The following is a 17,871-nucleotide window of genomic DNA, read 5'->3' as shown; positions in this document are numbered from 1 at the left end:
AGAGGAGACATCGCAGTCAACATCATACCTTCCCAGGTTAGTGGTAAATGCCCCTTACTGATTGCCTCTTTGCTTTTCTTTCTAGTGCCCCCGCCCCTGCCAGACATCAGGGGGTCTTTGTAAAGCACACCCAGCCCTTCCCCTGGCCTCAGCACAGCCATTCAGGGGCCCAGGGTGACGTTCAAGCTCCCTGGTGTCTTCATGGTCTCCCAGTCTGGTTTCTCTTTTAGTCTCGTCAGGGAGTGCAGCCTGGAGCCTCAAGCTGCAGCCTTGCTTACCTGCACACAGACTCTGTGTCTGCTCAGCTGGTTCTTTGGGCTCATAGATGTCTCTCCTCACTGTCTTTGCTCGCTGAGCAGCCACTCAGCTTCAATGTTCGGCTCAGTGAGGGCTCCTCTGGGATATTCACCAATACTGCTCTCAAGGAAAGCTGGCACTGTGTGTGTGTGCGCGCGCGCGCGCGCGTGTGTGTGTGTGTGTGTGTGTGTGTGTGTGTGTGTGTGTGTGTGTATGTGTGTGTGTGCGCGCGCGCATCCATTCTTCACCTGCCAGCATGCACCTTGCAGTGACCTTCTGGTCATTCCTCAACCCACCCAACCATTACTGTTCCTTTTTTCTGTTTTTTCACTCCTCTAGTTTCCTGACTGCCCACACACCATCTAGGCATCCATTGCTTCACTTTTCCATCTTCTTAGCTTCCTTCCATCTGTCCATCCATCCATCCAGACATGCATTCGTTCTTCCATATTCCCCTACTTTCTTCCCATTTCCCTCTTCTTCCTTCCTCTTCTCTCCTCCCTCCCTGTTTCTTTCTGTCCTTTTTTCCTTCATTGAGTATTAACTTATGCTACACAGTAGGCAGATTTGAATCTTAGAGCTGTGTGCTGATCTGAGGCATGTTCTAGAGAATGTGGGGAATATGGATAGGGAGATGACAGGTGTGGGGGCTCAGGCAGAAGCTGGGAGATGGGTGGAGATGTAGGAGTCCATGGAGGGACCTGTCGGGGCTGGGATTTACAGTGGAACCTCCTGAATAATGAGCTAGAGAATTTAAGCTGCACCTTCTCTGGACCAGGAGCTGATGGGAATGCACGACCCAACCTGTTGCTGGTCCTCAGGCCACCTGGCCCTGAGCATCCCAAACGTGTTGTCAGAACCCTGCAGTGTGTACTTAAACAAAAACTTTATTTTATTTACTTATGTGAATGGTAGAGATAAAAAGAGAGAGAAAGGAGAGACAGAGATCTTCTCTGCTGGTTTACTCTCCAGATGGCTGCAATGGCCAGTCATCCTGAAGAAAGAAGTCAGGAACTTTTGATTCTCCCACATGCAGGGATCCAAGCACTTGGGCCATCGTCTGCTGCTTTTTCAGGCACATTAACAGGGAGCTGGGTTAAGAGTAGAACAGCCAGGACACAAACCAGTGCCCATATGGGATGTTGGTGTTTTGGGCAGTGGCTTAATGCTGGTCCCAACAGTTTTGAGAAGGCTGTGATGTATGACTTTGGACAAACCCCTTCTCATCTCTGGGTCTCACGTTCCCCATCTTTACCCTAAAATGGGTGGTCTAGATGACTGCTGAGACTTGTTTCCATTCTGATCTGGAGGGGACTTCTCTGTCATTGAATGGTGAGACTGAATTTAAATAACAGACTGACGGACTTATGACTGCTTATGAAGGACTATACCATTGTAATAATATGGGGAATATCAGTTGGGGAGTGGGAATTTGGGGAGGGGGTAGGGAAATCCCAGACCCTATGGAATTATACCATAAAATTCAAAATTAAAGAAAGAAAGAAAGAAAAATAAAAGAAGAAAAAAAGGTGAGGCTCCAGCCAGGCTGGGGTTGGGTCCTTCCCTGGCAGCTTCCCTGCCATGGACTCTGGGCAGATCCTCAGCCTCTATCCTCATAGGATGGGCAGCCCACGCATACCCTGTTCTCTCTGCAGCGCAGCCATACGGCTCAGCAAGACCTGGATCCCAGAAGGCTCGGGCTCAACCTGCCTGAAAGGCCAGGCCAGCCCTCTCACAGTGACGCTTGGCCCAGACAGGCCGGCTGGCCTGGGAAACTAGCGGGCGGTAAGGCTCTCTGGGGAAAGGGGCGGCGCTCCAGACAGCTGACTTCCTCCTGCAGCTGTAATCCTGCCAGCCAATCTGTTCCAGCCCTGACACCAGCCCTACCCTCTGGCAGGAGGGGCGTCTCAGGCACCCCCTATCCCCAGATGGCTGAGACCTAGAGGGGAGCTGGAGGAGCTGGACAGAGGAGAGCAAGGAGGATGAAGGAGGAGGAAGGGCAGGGGTGCATGGTTTGGTCAGGAGGAAAGGAGAAGCCCAGCCTTAGGAAGACCCTGTGGAGTTACAGTGAAGATCTGACTTGTTGCTGGGCTCTGAGCCTTCCTGGGTCTCAGGCTTCCTGCCCGTGGCACAGGATGACTCTGCCCGCTTCCACCTCTCTGACAGCAGGGATCAGAACATCACTTAGAGCCTCTTCAAGGAAAGTGGGCATGGGAGCATCTCAGAGACACGATGTCTGAAGGTGTCGAGTCTGGCTTAGGGCCCAGACACAGCAGAGCTGTGTTCAGAAGCCTGGAACCGCCCTCCCACTCCTTCCCCGCCACCTAAAGGGTCCTAGAGGACTCTAGGCTGAATGAAGCTTGAGCTCAGCACATGACAAGTGGGTGTAACGATGAGTGGGTCAGAGTTCAAGGAACGGAGATTTTGCACAACTTCTCAGTATTTTTCAGTGGATCAAACAGAAGCAGTTTTACTGTGACATCCCAAGGAGAAACCACCTTGACCCAGTGAGGATGGCTGATATCGCGAGATCCTGAGCACATCCACCACCCACCAGGCACCATGCGGAAGAAGGACACAACTTTGTGATTTTCTTGACAAAATGCACAACTGTAATTTGTTCACTATAAAATATTTGATGATTTTTTACAAAATGACCGATCAGAACACTTCTAAAGGGTTAAGGTTGAGAAAGAGGAGGCAACATTGAGGTTCCCTGTCCTGGAGGGATGTGCCCTTCAGTGTAACATGGGGGCCTGAGCAGGACTATTGGGAGAAAATTTGGCCAATTTCCAGAAAAGTTTGCAGGTGTTAATGGTATTTGTTCATGCCAATGGATTCATTTTGAAATGATGCAACGCTTATGCAATATGTATGTGTCTCAGGGGAACTGGGTGAAGGGTGCAGATAAACTTCCTGTACTACTTCGGCAACTTTTTCAGAAACCTTATGATGATTTCAAAATACAAAGTTAAGACAAAGGACTGTTGAGCTGGTGTTGTGAACAGAGGGTCGTACCTCCAACTGCAGCGTTGCCATCCCATATCAGCACTGATTCAAGTACCAGCTACTCCACTTCTGACCCAGCTCCCTGCTAATGTGCCTGGGAAAGCAGCAGAATATGGCTCAAGAACTCAAGCTGCTGTCACCTACATGGAAGACCTGGATGGAGTGCAGAGGAACTCTTTCTCAGAGCAATTAGCCAGCAGTGAGGGAGCCAGAGCACTGAGTGGTAGCAAGTGTGGACCCAGGACTTGAGGAATCTGGGCTCCTCTTTTGCTCAGTCCCCAGCATCTTGTTGAATGTTGAGCTAAAAACGCTGCTTCCCATGTGGCAGGGCCAGTGCTTGGTTAAGCAGGCTGACCTCTGCCTGTGGTGCTGGTGGCTTATATGGATGTTGGTTCACATTCCATCTGTTCTCTTCCAATCTAGCATTCTGCTGGTGGCCTGGGAAAGCACAGGAGGATGACTCAAGTCCTTGGGTTCCTGCACCAACAGAGGAGTCTTGGGAGAAGCTCTCACTTGGCTCCTGGATTTGGGTCAGCTCAGCTCAGCTCCACTGGAGGAATGAGCCAGCAAATAGAGGTTCTCTGTCTCTCTTCTCTGTAACTGTCTTTCAAATTAAATAAATAAATAAATCTTCTTTTAAAAAATCACTGTTAACAGAAGGTTTCCAAGTTGGTCCTTCCCCGGCCTGTCATCACCAGCTCTCCCCCAGGGTTTTACTGCCACCTCCCCCCCATGGAAGCACCAGCCTGTTACTCAGATAATGGTTTGGAGAGCATGCCCTGATATGACCTGAATTAGAAGTGGGACCCTTGCAGGTGTGGGCACAGAGAGCCAGAGATGGAGGAGGGGGTGTAGGTCGAGCATGGGGCCAGCAGGAGCTGGACATGGCAAGAAAGGATGGTCTCCCAGGGCTCTGAAGAAAGGGCGTGACCCTGCCAACACCTTGATTTTGGACTTCCGCCTTCTGGAACTGTGCAAGAACAAATTCAAGATTTCTGCCATCATTAGCTTGCTGCAGCCCCAGGAAATGCACTCAAAGGCCCTGCCAGGTCCTGAGGATGGCTCACACCTTAGGTAATTCTGGAGTGTGTTTGCTCCCCTATTCCAGGCCAAGACCCCCTAGAAGCAGGGGCAGTTTCTTCCAGCATGAGCACTGTGGGGCTGTGCTTCCCTTCTCAGATCCAAAGTCTCCCTCTGCCCTGGGGGTGCCATCCCTGGCCGGGGGCCCAGTCCTCCACCTCCAGCGCAGGCTCTGTGGGCACCTGCCTGGCTCTGTCTTGTTTCTCGTCTGGATGAACCTGGGTCTCTTCACAGGCAGTTCCTGTGCACAGGAGGCACAGGTGCATCCTACAGGCTCCTGCCTGCTGCCCTGCTCCATGGACAGGCTGGGGGAAGGAGCAGCTGAGAAGTGGGGGGACCCACAGAGCCTGCCTCTAAGTCCAGAGGTGGGGGCCTCTGCAGCTGGAGCTGGTTCTCTGACTGTCACCTTAGAAAGCTGCTCCTCTTCAGTATGCTGCAAGCACCTGGTCCCCAGGTCCCTGGGGGCAAGTTGGAGTGCAGAGGGCGTCTCCTTTCAGTGCCTGGGAGGGCCATGGCAGGTCCTGGCTCCTGAGTGCCCGCATGCTGCAGGTTCCATTGGGCTCAGGCTCCACTCCGGAGTAGCCAGGGGAAGGGAGCAGCTTCGTATTCTGCACTGGGCCTCCTCTGATATTATGTGCCAGGGCTCAGCCATTTATGGCTCCCCATCAACTTCATCGCTATGATTGCCCTGGAAGAAGGGGAGCCTCCACTGATAGGGCTTTGGGGGGCTCTGCCCTTGAGCCTCCATGCAGGAGGGACACATGCAAGAGGGTGGTGGTGGGGTCTACAGCCAGCCAGGGCCTGTTCCATGGGATGCCCCACCCCCATGCCAGCCAGCAGCAACATGCCTGCTGGTAGAGGCGCGTGTCCCTCAGCCAAAATCCCTGCCGCTGCTAGTTGGGAAAATTGCAGGGCAGGGCCAGGGTGTGTGTGGGGGGAACCATCCTTTGGAAGGAGATTAGGAGAGACCGTCAGGGTGGGTGGAGTGGGGTGGAGCTCCGGCTTACTCACATTCTCCCAAGTCCTTGGAGTGGCAGATCTAGGGAGTCCACAGTCTCGAGAGAGTCTGTCTCAGCAATGTCTCCTAAACCCTGGTGGTGGGGCAGAGGGGGAGGAGCTCTGCTTTGATGGCAGTCAAGGCCGCGCTGGGTGGAGGGAGCCTCCAGCGAGGCTGTCAGGACCTGTCTGGGGAAATGGGACATGCCAGGCAGCCCTAGACAAGACCACATTCCTCTCAACATGCCTGCCGGGGTCTGTGAAAGCGGGGGGTTGGTAGGGAGGGAAGGGTAAGGCCGGAAGAGATGGCTTTTGGAGGGTTTGTGTGTGCGCGCGCGTGTGTGTGTGTGTGTGTGTGTGTGTGTGTGTGTGTGTTGAGAGGTAGGGGGAGGTCTAGATACCCTAATCTCAGGATTCCTGGAAATGTCCTGTGCCCCATGGAGGACATCATGGCTTAGTCAAGGACCCTTGTGTCCTTTTTGGCCATGCCCTGGGGCACTGCCTGGTTCCACTCACCCTAAAACAGCCCTGGGGTCAGCTCCATGGGACTCTAGTAAGGGTTGCCGAGCCAGCTCTGTGGCCTCCATGGACTGCTGGGGTGGTCAGGGAAGACATCTGGGACTAAGAGCTGAAAGGACCACCCCTGGCCTGACCCCCAGAGGCTGCCTTACCCTCCTGGTGGGCGTTTAAGCCTAGGCTACAACCAGGCGAAGCAGACTGGTTCATAAAGCCCTCTCACGTGATCATGAGTGTTCTGGGAATTGAGTGGGTGATTTTCACTGGCATCATGCAGGTGGGGAAACTGAGGCTGGAGAAGAGTCCAGTGCCAGGGGGGATCATGGCAGAGCCAGGCCCCCCCATGACAGCCTAATGCCTCTGGCTGTCCCTCACCAGATGGAGCTGCCAATGCCCTGGACCCCTCCATGGGAGCACTGCGGATGTAAGATTCCTTCCCCTTAGGGAGGATTTTGGGGCTTCTGTCTAGGGCTGGGGGTGCTGCCTGAGTTTTCCTTTAGTGCAGGTGGTGGGTGCAGGCCTAACCACCTGTCAGAGTGTGTTTCAGGAAAGTGACAGCCTCTTTAACACAGCCAAGTGTCCCTCCAGGCAGGTGTCAGTTAGTTACCTGCAGAGGTGGGCTGCCTCCAAGTGGATGTACATGCCCACCCGGGTCACTGTTGACTGCCCATCACCCTGGCTGTGCTCAGCACGTGGTTACCTGAGGGGCAGGTAGGAAAGCGTAGCCTGTAGGCTCGCACCTTCTTGGTGAATCATGCCTGGCGGGACAAGAAAGCCCCAAATACCCCGAACAATGAGTTTCCAGTAAAATATGACAGACATGATGAGGCAGAGGGGAGGAGGGATCTGGCTGGGAGTTGGCTCTGGCCTGCGGGTGATGAAAGCCAAGGGGGGTGGAAATCGTCAGGCCCGCCCCCTACTCATGTGCATAAAGTGCTTGCCTCCTGTCTCTTGAGCACGTCTCTCTTCTCAGCCAATTCCCTTCTCGCTCACTCGCTGTCTCATTCACGCACCATGACCACCTGCAGCCGCCAGTTCACCTCCAGCTCCATGAAGGGCTCCTGTGGCATCGGCGGTGGCTCCAGCCGCATGTCCTCTGTCTTGGCCGGAGGGTCCTGCCGGGCCCCCAGTGCCTATGGGGGCATGTCTGTCACCTCCTCCCGCTTCTCCTCTGGTGGAGCCTTCGGGATGGGGGGTGGCTATGGTGGTGGCTTCAGCAGCAGCAGCAGCTTTGGTGGGGCCCTGGGTAGTGGTTTCGGTGGTGGTTTCGGTGGTGGCTTTGGTGGTGGCTTTGGTGGTGGCTTTGGTGGTGGTGATGGGCTCCTGGTGGGCAGTGAAAAGGTCACCATGCAGAACCTCAACGACCGCCTGGCCTCCTACCTGGACAAGGTGCGCGCTCTGGAGGAGGCCAACACTGATCTGGAGGTGAAGATTCGTGACTGGTACCAGAGGCAGCGGCCGGCTGAGATCAAAGACTACAGCCCCTACTTCAAGACCATTGAGGAGCTGCGGAACAAGGTGGGCAGCTCTTTGGGGGCAATGTCCTCTCTCTGGAGACAGCAGGTTGCATCTTCACAATTCTAGGCATGACAGCTTCCCAACTGAGCTTCTGTCCCCTGAAGCCCTGATGCCCCGCAAGCAGAGCAGGTCTTCCCCCCGCCCCCACCATGCCCATGAACCCTTGTCTCCAGTCCTCACCTTAGGAGAGAACAGCGAGGCCTCCAGGCATCATTCACAGGAGAAGGGACTGAAGCTTTGAGAGGGGCTGAAGCTTGCTGAAGGTCACGGGCAGGGCTGAGGCTAGGACCCCAGGGCCCCGCCTTCTGCGACAGGAGTTAGCTCTGTTCTCCAGCACCTGGGAGGAGGCGAGGCTCTAACGGGACCAGGCTAGACACCCAAACCGCTCATTAACTCATTAGTCTGGGCTGTGGCTGCTAAGGCAACACAGTGACTGGCTCCTCCCCACGGCCAGGCAAGTTCAGAAAATCCACACAGACAATGGGTCACAATCCACCCATGGGTCTGCTCTGTACTCAAGGTCACAGGAGAACTTGTGCCATGTGCCTTGGGCCTCCTTCTCCCCACCCCTACTTCTCTTCTGGAGGTACCCACCCTGCCCTGTGGCTGGACCTGTTGGTTTTTGATGCCTGCCTGGATTAGGGAAAGGGCAGGAAGAGGGAGGGAATCTCAGCTACGCACAGCCTTCCATCTGTCTTCTACTTCCTTCAGATTTTCTAACCCCCTGTGCCAACTTGGGTCCGCTCTTGGGAAAGTCCCACCTGAGGTCCTGTGCCTTGGGGGTTGACAGAGCACTGTGTGTGCTGACAAGGGCTGGCAGGCTGGCTGGTGGAGAAAGAGGAAAGAGAAAACAGAGAGAGTGGCAAGGGGGTCTAGGGAACTTCAGGCCATTGAACTTGACGCCCTAAACCCTGTCTTGGGTTGTGCAGTAAGTGAATAACAGAACAGGGGTCTGGATGCTCCGTACCCCTCTGCCCAGCAGTAGTCAACAGGCCGTGGGTCAGAGCTAGAAGTCTATGGGAAGGGCTTGTGCCTGAGTAAGGAAGCCGAGGCTTAGGTAGGTTGCAGTGAAATTGAACTGGTGCTTTCTGAGCAACGGCTTTGTTTTCTCCATCCTGCAGATCCTCACGGCCACCGTGGACAATGCCAATGTCCTTCTGCAGATTGACAATGCCCGCTTGGCGGCCGATGACTTCCGCACCAAGTGAGTTTGCAGTGTGGCTTGGCACATCCTGCCTCCCCAGGGTGGGGCGTTTTGGAGCAGGGTTTCCCATTCGGTGCCAGGATGGCTGTATGAAAGCCCCGGGGGGTGCTGTAAAAATACAAGACTCTCGGGCCCCACCTTTGGAGTTCAGATCCAGTTGCTGGGGTGATTTAGATCTATAGGCAGGCTTGGGAGCCACTGCTTTAGGGAAAGGCACTCCCACTTCCCCACCTGTCCTGGGGTGGAGGACTCATAGTTGGAGACCTGGTGCATTCTTTGTTCATTGCAGCTAGCAACACCCCTCCCCTCCAAATCCTGCAGCCAAACAAACTGCCTTACTCCCAGGCTTCCAGGAATGTTCAGATCCAAGCAATTCATGGGCACCGTGTCCATATTCGGCCCCCTCCATCACCCACAGGGTGCCAGCCCCTGGGGAGAAGCTAGAGAAGAAGAGAACAAAGCCCTCGGTGTGGCCAGAGAGGTGTTTCATTCCATTTCTCTTGGGTCATTCTAGGTACGAGACTGAGCTGAACCTACGCATGAGTGTGGAGGCCGACATCAACGGGCTGCGCAGGGTGCTGGATGAGCTGACCCTGGCCAGAGCCGACCTGGAGATGCAGATCGAGAGCCTGAAAGAAGAGCTGGCCTACCTGAGGAAGAACCATGAGGAGGTGAGTGCTAAGTGGAATTGTGATGGTGGGAGGACCGTGTGCATGCAGGTCAGAGTGTTCTCTGACCATGAATCCCCATCAACTGCATGGTGGGGTTTTGACCGTGGACTCTCTCTGGTTGTGCAGGAGATGAATTCTATGAGAGGCCAGGTGGGCGGAGATGTCAATGTGGAGATGGACGCCGCCCCCGGCGTGGACCTGAGCCGCATCCTGAACGAGATGCGCGACCAGTACGAGAAGATGGCGGAGAAGAACCGCAAGGACGCTGAGGACTGGTTCTTCACCAAGGTGAGTGTGAGTTGAAGTGGAAGGGACCCAGACTGTCTGCGGGGGCCTCCTGATGTGAACAGTGTACTCTGGTCTGCAGACAGAGGAGCTGAACCGCGAGGTGGCCACCAACAGCGAGCTGGTGCAGAGCGGCAAGAGCGAGATCTCGGAGCTGCGCCGCTCTGTGCAGAACCTGGAAATCGAGCTGCAGTCTCAGCTCAGCATGGTAGGAGCACTGCCAGGCCTGGGGTGGGCCCTGGGGCTACAGAGAAGGATCAGTTTCATGATTCTCTGATCTTCCTTTGCTCCCCTTACAGAAAGCATCCCTGGAGAACAGCCTGGAGGAGACCAAAGGCCGCTACTGCATGCAGCTGGCCCAGATCCAGGAGATGATTGGTGGGGTGGAGGAGCAGCTGGCACAGCTGCGCTGCGAGATGGAGCAGCAGAACCAGGAGTACAAGATCCTGCTGGACGTGAAGACTCGGCTGGAGCAGGAGATTGCCACCTACCGCCGCCTGCTGGAGGGCGAGGATGCCCAGTGAGTGCCTGTCCCCCTCACTGTCCATGCCTCACTTGTATTCACTGCCTCCCCACGTGTGTGTCTAATGGGCCTTCCTCTTTCTGTCTTTGCAGCCTCTCCTCCTCTCAGTTCTCTTCTGGCTCTCAGTCATCCAGAGACGGTAAGAGCTCCCTCCTCACCAAGCCTGGGCTCAGTTCCACCCTCTATTCCCCCTAGGCCCAGGGAGATAGTTAGGGGGCATTTTGCAAGGTTGGTCTGTAGCATTCTTATCTAATATGCTGTGAGCTTCCTTGGGTAGAAGAGGCCTTTTCTAAATCCTTACGGCCATGAGTGATGGCTGGCATCCCCAACTGAATGTCCGGGGAAGACCCCATGGTTATGGTGGCCAGCACTAAGGACAACTCCATAGATGCCCCCCACTTCCTGCCCAGACTAGTTCATTTGGGTGGATTTGGATGGAACCAGTCAATACTGAACTCTTAGGAAGCTCTAGTCTAAGGCCACAGACTCTGAACCTGACCTTAAAGAGTACTAGTCTCAAAGGCACTGACTGATGGGTTGGTTCAGTGCTTGGGAACAGCATGCATGGAGCAATAGGGGAGAGGTCTCCCTCACCTGCTTCTCAGCCTCATTGCTCCACTGCCAGTCCACCTCTGCTGACAGCTTCTGTCCCTTCTTCCCCAGTGACCTCCTCCAGCCGACAGATCCGCACCAAGGTCGTGGACGTGCACGACGGCAAGGTGGTATCGTCCCACGAGCAGGTCCTTCGCACCAAGAACTAAGATTGCTCAGCGCAGTTCAGGCCTAGGAACCCCTGCCCTTGGGGACACAGCCCTTGCTGGGGGGGAGGGTCTCCCTTTGCACCCCAGGCTCCTGCTTCACCCTTACCCCTGCTGGCAATCAATAAAGCTTCATTGTCTGAGTTGCACAACTCCCTCCTCTGCCTGGTCCCTGTGGGAAGAAGATGGTGGTGGTGGTGGGGGCGGGTAAGCCGCACCCTGTGGCTTGTTGAAGCACCTGGCCTGGCTGTGGCCTTTGACACTGAGAGGAGGGGGGCCTGGAGGCAGGTTGGGCTGGGTCCCAGGGCAGCTTTCACCATCTGTGAAGACATAAGAAGATGTGTGTTCCAGCTCCTGTGTGGAGTCTTCTGGGATGTGCAAGGGATTTGCTCACTCATGTTCTCATTGGCTTGTTATTTCATTCACCAGGCATTGAGCATCTTCATGTGACAAGGTGCTAAATTAAGAATTCTTAACACTTTCATGATCAGGGAATTATTTGAAAAAATACATATGCATTTTAAAGATGTGTTCGTGTCTATTTGAAAGACAGAATGACAGAGAGAGGGAGAGACAGTGAGAGAGAGAATGAATTTTCTGTCTGCTGGTTCACTTCCCAAATGGCTCAATGGCCAGGACTGGGACAGGCTGAGACCAGGAGCCAGGAATTGCAGCTGGGTCTCCTGGAGTCGAGTCCCCTGGGACATTTTCCACTGCCTTCTCAGGAGCTTTAGTGGGGAACTAGGGAGGAAACAGTGCAGTCTGAACTTTAACCAGTGCTCGTATGGGAGGCCAGCATTGCAGACAGCCACAGAACCCATTGTGTTAACCCTAAAAATACATTCGAAGATATTGTTCTTTTCCAACCCTCTCACCCCCATGAAGCACACAGAAGGATGCAGGAAAATTTGTGAGGTTTATGGGTCCCCTAAAGCTCCTTGGTGGAGGTCCACAGACCCAAGGCAAGAATGCTGGCTCTATTGGCAGTCTTAACACTTAAAGCTACAGTTCCAGAACTTTGTCTAAATCTGCCTACATTTAGTTGATCTGGGGAAAGTTTATTATCACCCCAAAACCTCTGTCTTCACATCTGTAAAATGGCCCTATTAACAGTGCCCACCTCACGGGCTTGCCATGAGGGTTCCCTGGAAGAGGGCATGTAAATGCATGGGATGGTACAAGTTCAAGGCGGGGCTGTGTTAATCGCCCTGGGTGAGCCACTTTCTGGACATGGTCACCTCCTAGGGACTGTTTCTTCATGACGAGTACATTTGTGGAGGCTTTGGGAGTAGACTCATTGGCACCCAGCTCTGGCTCTGTTCTTTGTGAACTCTGAGACCTTGGAAACTTGAACCTCAGTTTCTCTACTTGGCAAATGATGAACAAGAGTTGTACTTTTTCGAGTTAAGAGAATCCAGTTCATGGATGTCCTGTCTGAGCTGGGGCTTCAGGAGCCTGCCTTTGGTGGCGGGGAGTGTCTCTTCTCTTTTGGGGGCTGGATAAGAAGTAGAAAGGGGAGATGCCACACCTGGATGAATGATGAAGATGCCCGGGGTGGGTGAGGCTCACCACTCCAGGCTAGGAAAGAGTTGACGTGTCCTGGGATGATGGTGTTACTGAGTTCAAGCTTGTGTGCCTGCTGGGTAACCATGACAGTAATCTGAGGGTGAGGAATTGAAGCAAAGACAGTGAAGGTGTCTAGAGTGTTGGCAAACTGAGAAGACAGGGCCTGGTGTTCTAAAGAGACCCTCTTGCCTGTGACTTGGGATAGGCCATTTTCAAGGACAGGTGGAAGGCAAAGGGGCAGGGTGGGGCCAGGGTCAAGAGGCGATGCTAGCTGGCTGCAGACATCTGGGCACCAGCAAGGGTTCGAGAACTCTGTGTCCTTTGTTGGTTCACCTCAAAGTTGTAGGTGTGATCAAGCCGTGAACAGAAAGAGCCTTATTTTTGTGCTTATCTCTTGGTCTTCTTGGTGAGGCAATAAGTACCAGGAATCTTTTCTTCTGGGAACTTTTGACTTCCATCAGAAACAAACTTGTGTTTGATTCCTGAGGGCCCCAGCGCTGGGGATGTGGACCTGTGCGCTGGGATTCACCTCTGCTTTCCCAGTTTTCAGAGTCTGGACTGAGCAGGGAGGAGGCTTGGGTTAACGCGGATGGGGCTGGGCCTGGATGCCAATTTCTGCTGGGCCTGGTCCTCGGGCAATCCCATTTCTGCTTTTTCTAGTTTTTTTCTGGACCCATCTTGATCTTGATCTTTTTGAATTTCTTACGGTTCAATATATATTCTGGTTGTTCAAGAGATGAGTAACATCTAGAACTCTGGGTATGGAATCCATCTATACACTCATTTATCCATCCACACTCACCCATCTATTCATGCATCCATGCATCCATGCATCCATCCATCCACTGTCTGCCTATATACTCATTATCTATGTATTCAGCTTACTGCAGGATTACTCTTTGTTTCTCTGGGCAAAGTGATAGACCAGACTTGGCCTCTATACTTGAGGAGCTTGCAATCTGGCTCTTCACTGTTCTCAGGCATCCCTCTTGCTTTCACACCCTCCTGCCTCTGGACATGGTGTCTCTTTTACCCTAAGCTCCTTCCCTCTGCTTGGTCTCTGTGTAGTCTTCAGCTGTTCTTCAAGGCTCACTTTAGTTGCCACCTGCTGCCTGAGGTCCTTCTTGCTCTCTCATTGTCAAAAACCATCTCTCCTTTGCTAGAACTGTTTGAGGCCTTTAGTCAAAGGTGGACTCTGAGGAAGAGCCGGTGACAGATCTCTAACCCCTACAGTCTCCTATGTACAATTTGTTGAATGAATGAGTGAGGCCACCCCAAGCATCCTTGGTGTGGGCTAGGAGACATTGGGGCCAGGTACCAGCACTGGGAGCCCCTCCTGCCTCCAGGTATATTCCTGGAATGGGTTCTCAACTCCTGTGGCTTTTCCTGGCCTCTTGTCATCCAGCAGGGGAATGTGGGTTTGGTGCTATCTCCTCTCTTTCAGACTGTGACTGCAACATGGACAGCAGCACAATTCTCCCGGATGTTGATGACACTTGCATGACCCTGGCTAACTACAGGGTGGAAGAACCTGACTACCTTCTCCCTCTCCTGTCACCATCCCTCCCCTGGTCCCCCCAGCTCCAGGGCTCTGTGGATTCCTGTAGTGCCTGGCACCCTCTGGGTCACTCTCTACCATTGGCTGTCCTGCAGGTGTTGTGGATGGTCTGACCAGGAAGGCTGAGCTGGGAGGCAGTATCAGACTGACTGGTGGCTTTCAAAATAGCAAAATGTAGGTCCTGGCTGCTTGCAGCCTCCTGGGGAGAGGAAGGGGGTGAAGGGCAGAGACAGCTCTGGGAGCTCTGGAACACCTGGAAGATGCTCTCTGCCTTGCTCTTGGATGCACTCAGCTTCTCCTTAGCCAGCACTGCCTAATGTGGTGGCTGAACTTCGGATTTACAAGTGTCCTTTTTTGTGTATGTTGGCAGGGATATGGGGAGGGAATGAGAGATGGTGGAGAGTCCCTGTATTTACTGGTCCTTGCAGCCTCTTGGGACTGTTCGTCTTTCCACTTCACACATGAAGAACCCATTTAGAGGGACCAAATGATGGCCAGTAAGGGCGCAGAGTTCCTGAGCCCTGACTTGGGATTTGAACCCAGGAAGTCTGACCCTAAGGAAACTGGGATGGCTACGCCCATTTTTACAGAGCACTTAACCAATCCAGAGGCCAGCTTGTCAGACACGTTCCGTGTGAGAAGCAATGATTGCGCAAGTTGCCGAGAGTGAGACAGGTGGGCTGCACCTGTGAATTCTTTCCTGGGACCTCAGTCTCTCTCCTCAGAAGGCCTGAGCTCTGTGCTTGTCAAAGGGAGGGACAGGTGACTGCCGGATAGTCGCTGAAAGCCTCCTGTTATCCCGTCAGTCGTAAATCTTGTGAGCTTTGATCTGCCAGGGTCCCCGCCCCCTGGAGTCTCCACATTCAGACTCCTGGGCCTCGGGCTGGGAGACTCCCTTCCCATCTCAGGCCCAAACAGGAACCAAACCAATCCCTGTCTCCATTCCCTTCTGTGGCTCTGAGCGCCATGGGAATCGGCTTGCTCAGGGAATCCTTCCAAAACCCAAAGAAAAGCTCAAGAGATCAAACCAACAGCAATGCGAGAAACAAAACAATATGAAGGTTGAAGGAGAGTGAGGAAAGGGGCTTGCACTGTGGCACAGAGGGTAAAGCTGCTGCCTGTGTCACTAGCACCCATGTAGGTACCAGTTCAACTCCCAGCTGCTCTGTTTCCCATGATACTAATGGTCTGGGAAAAGCAATGGAGGGTGGCCCATGTACTTGGGCCCCTATGCACCCATGTGGAGGCCAGGACGAACCTGGTCATTGAGGCCCTCTGGGAGTGAAGCAGTGGATGGAAGATCCCTCCTCTGCTTTCCAGCATGGTTGAGATATGCTGGAGATCAGCAAACAGGGAAATTGCAGATACTAGCAACCAGCACATCCTAGATGCCAAGATGGCATGCAAGCGGGAGGGAGCGGTGGGCAGCCCTGAACTTCCTGCTGGTTGGGAAACCCTACTGATTCCTTTTATCAACACCTACTTCTGGAGGGCTTGCCCTTGGCCAGGCAGGAGCTACCTGCTGGTCCCACCACAGTGGCCCAGGTAGATGTGGGCTCTGCCCTTGGGGAGTTCTTACAGGAAGGCTGGCAGGTGACAGCGCTGTGGTCAGGTGAAGCTGTGTGATGGGAAATCCAGGACCTCCTTGGGCACATGGCAGGGAAGCATGCCTGGACCTGGAAGGCCGAGACAGTCCGTGGAGGAAGTGCTGGTTGGGTTTATCCTGGTGGTCATGGACGGAAGGCGGGGTATGTGCTGCAGGTGGAGGGTGTCCAGGGAAGGAAGTGCACCCACAGGGCTGTGGAAGTCAGCTTTCTCCTGCCCTTGGGTCCTTGTCTGTCTCAGCTGTCTTCACTCCTCTGCCACCGGAGGCAACAGCTGTTCTAGTTTACTCTGTGGCCCCAAACACCAGCAAGACTTTCTCACGTTTCCTACGATTCCCTTCTCTTCTGCTCTCTTTTTGGTTGCACCTGACATTCCGAGAAGACTGGCAAGCCTGGGGAAGACTTTGCCTGTGAGATGGCATCAGGCTTTGCAGGGCGGTGGAGCCAGGAGTGATGGTCTCCAAGGCTGCCTCTGACTGTGGGTGCCCCCGGGGATTTCAGCCCCTGTCCCGGGTGCCTGGTACAGCCTGTTCCAGGGTCCTCATCTCATACCAGGGAACATGCGGGGAGAGTAACCAGGCTGGGGAGCTCAGGCAGGGCACTGACCTGCATGGGGCGGGAGTGGGGGGTGGCGCTGGGGACAAGGTGAGGGAGAAGCAGGTGGCGGTGGGACACAAGCCAGGGATGCAGTCACAGAAGCTGGGAGTTAAGAGTGAGCCTGGCCCGTTTCAAGCTAGCTAGAGTGGTGGGCGTGGGGAGCGGGGTGAGGGCTGCAGCTGTAGAGGCAGCAGGAGTGGGTTGTGGGGATCTTGTGAGCCGGTGGGGGTGGGGTGCAGGCAGCTTTCTGGTTTAGGACAGGATCAGGTGTTCTGGTGTTACCCTGGGCTGCTGTGGTTCCCGTGCCAGGGCCATCTCCTGTCGGTGTGGAGTGACTATTGGCAGAGGGCTAGGGACCCCTACTCCCTTTGCCCCAGGTAGTCCTAGAAAGGCCAGGTTCAGGAGAGGGCCAGTGAGGGCTTGGACGGAGTCTGGCTTTGAGCCCACCAGCCTGGAATTCCAAGGCTGCTGGGGTGCCCTGTAGTCATCTGATCCCTACTCCTCCCAGGGTGTTTGGGGGATATCTCAAGGTCTCACGGCTCAGAGTCTGCCTGGCTGTCCATGGCTTTACCTTCCCAGGGTCCCACTGGCCTCCATTCCCAGTGGGTCTGAGAGGACTGTCGTGTTAGGGCTGTACTGTGGTTCTCAGAGGCAGGATGCTGGGCAGGAGGTGGCCTGGTACGGTGGGCAGGTGCCAGCAGGTGCTGGTTGTGTGCCTTTGCACCTCTTTCCTCTCACAGCCGTGGCGGCAGCGTCCCCTTGTGGCCATCCCAGGCATCGGGCCTGTGGAGTGTCTGGAAAGCTGCACTTGGTGAGTGGGCGGGAGACCGTGCTTGCTTAAGGGGACGACTTCTTCCTCTGCTTTGTTGCTGGAGAGGGAAAGACACACGCCTGGATCACAAGGGTAGAATTCAGATCTTTGGACTTCTTGCCCTGAGGTGTCTCTTCTTTTTTCCCAACACTCTCAACTCTACTCTTTTTGTTGCTGTCAAGAGGCCTGGTACCATCCTGAAAGATGACGCCTGTTCTTGCCCAGACCGGCTCCCCTGGCCCTTCTCTCCGTTCAGCACTGGATTGGGTCCGGTATGCAGGTTTGGAAGACATGTTCCTGGTGGCCCCGTGCGGCCTCCAGGGGGCGCTGTGGCCCTGAGTTGGCAATCAGGGCGAACCTGAGAACAAAGACAGCCTTGCACTGGGAAGCCTTGGGGCGGGCAGGCAGGTTGTTTCATCCAGAGCAGAGACCGCTTGCAGAGCGGTCATCACAGCTCCTCTCCGTGTCTTGTATGCACCTGCAAACCCCAGCTGGCTGAGGGGGCCCCTGAAGGCCTAGCAAGTTGGGTGGGCGAGAATCTCTGTCCACATGGCCAGCTGGGAACCCTTTCAAAGATACCACGGAGCTTTGTCAAGGCTAGCCAGCTGATACGACCAGGGGCCTGGCCTCGCAGACTTTGCCTTGTGAATCCAGTAGCCTTTGCCACACAGCACTTGGCCTGCCCCGAGTTTGGCTCAGGGGTGATGGGCAGGTTCAGGGGCTTTGGGGTCAGTTCCCAGACACATCTCTTAACCTCATGGGGAGAGGGACAGACACCTCCCTGGAGGGGTTACCCTAAGTAATGAATCTAATGGGTGCCAAGAGATAGGGAGCAGGACCTGGTCTGGGCAGCCAGTGTTGTCCTCCAGTGCTGGCAA

The 17,871-nt window shown here is 54.4% G+C and overlaps 1 protein-coding gene across 5 annotated transcripts; it reads left to right on the top strand.

Moving 5' to 3' along the window:
- The first annotated feature begins 6,912 nt into the window (after positions 1 to 6,912).
- LOC121169663 (keratin, type I cytoskeletal 14) lies at positions 6,913 to 10,941 on the top strand. Of its 5 annotated transcripts, none has more exons than XM_041000251.1 (8): positions 6,913 to 7,043; positions 7,128 to 7,416; positions 8,538 to 8,620; positions 9,135 to 9,291; positions 9,418 to 9,579; positions 9,659 to 9,784; positions 9,876 to 10,096; positions 10,725 to 10,941. In XM_041000251.1, exons 1-8 carry the CDS (start codon positions 6,913 to 6,915, stop codon positions 10,858 to 10,860), a joined length of 1,305 nt encoding a protein of 434 aa, XP_040856185.1. In that variant the 3' UTR covers positions 10,861 to 10,941. The 5 variants fall into 5 exon arrangements, with proteins under 5 accessions (XP_040856185.1, XP_040856184.1, XP_040856181.1 ...); XM_041000250.1 differs by having other exon boundaries at positions 7,119 to 7,416; XM_041000247.1 differs by adding an exon at positions 10,192 to 10,238 and having other exon boundaries at positions 6,913 to 7,416; positions 10,763 to 10,941.
- The last annotated feature ends 6,930 nt before the right edge of the window (positions 10,942 to 17,871 follow it).

The sequence above is a fragment of the Ochotona curzoniae genome, unplaced genomic scaffold (assembly GCF_017591425.1).
Source record: "Ochotona curzoniae isolate NIBS_2020 unplaced genomic scaffold, NIBS_Ocur_1.0 scaffold_2453, whole genome shotgun sequence".
NCBI lineage: Eukaryota > Metazoa > Chordata > Mammalia > Lagomorpha > Ochotonidae > Ochotona > Ochotona curzoniae.
Note: the sequence above shows the minus strand (reverse complement) of the source record. Positions and strands in the feature narration are given on the sequence as shown.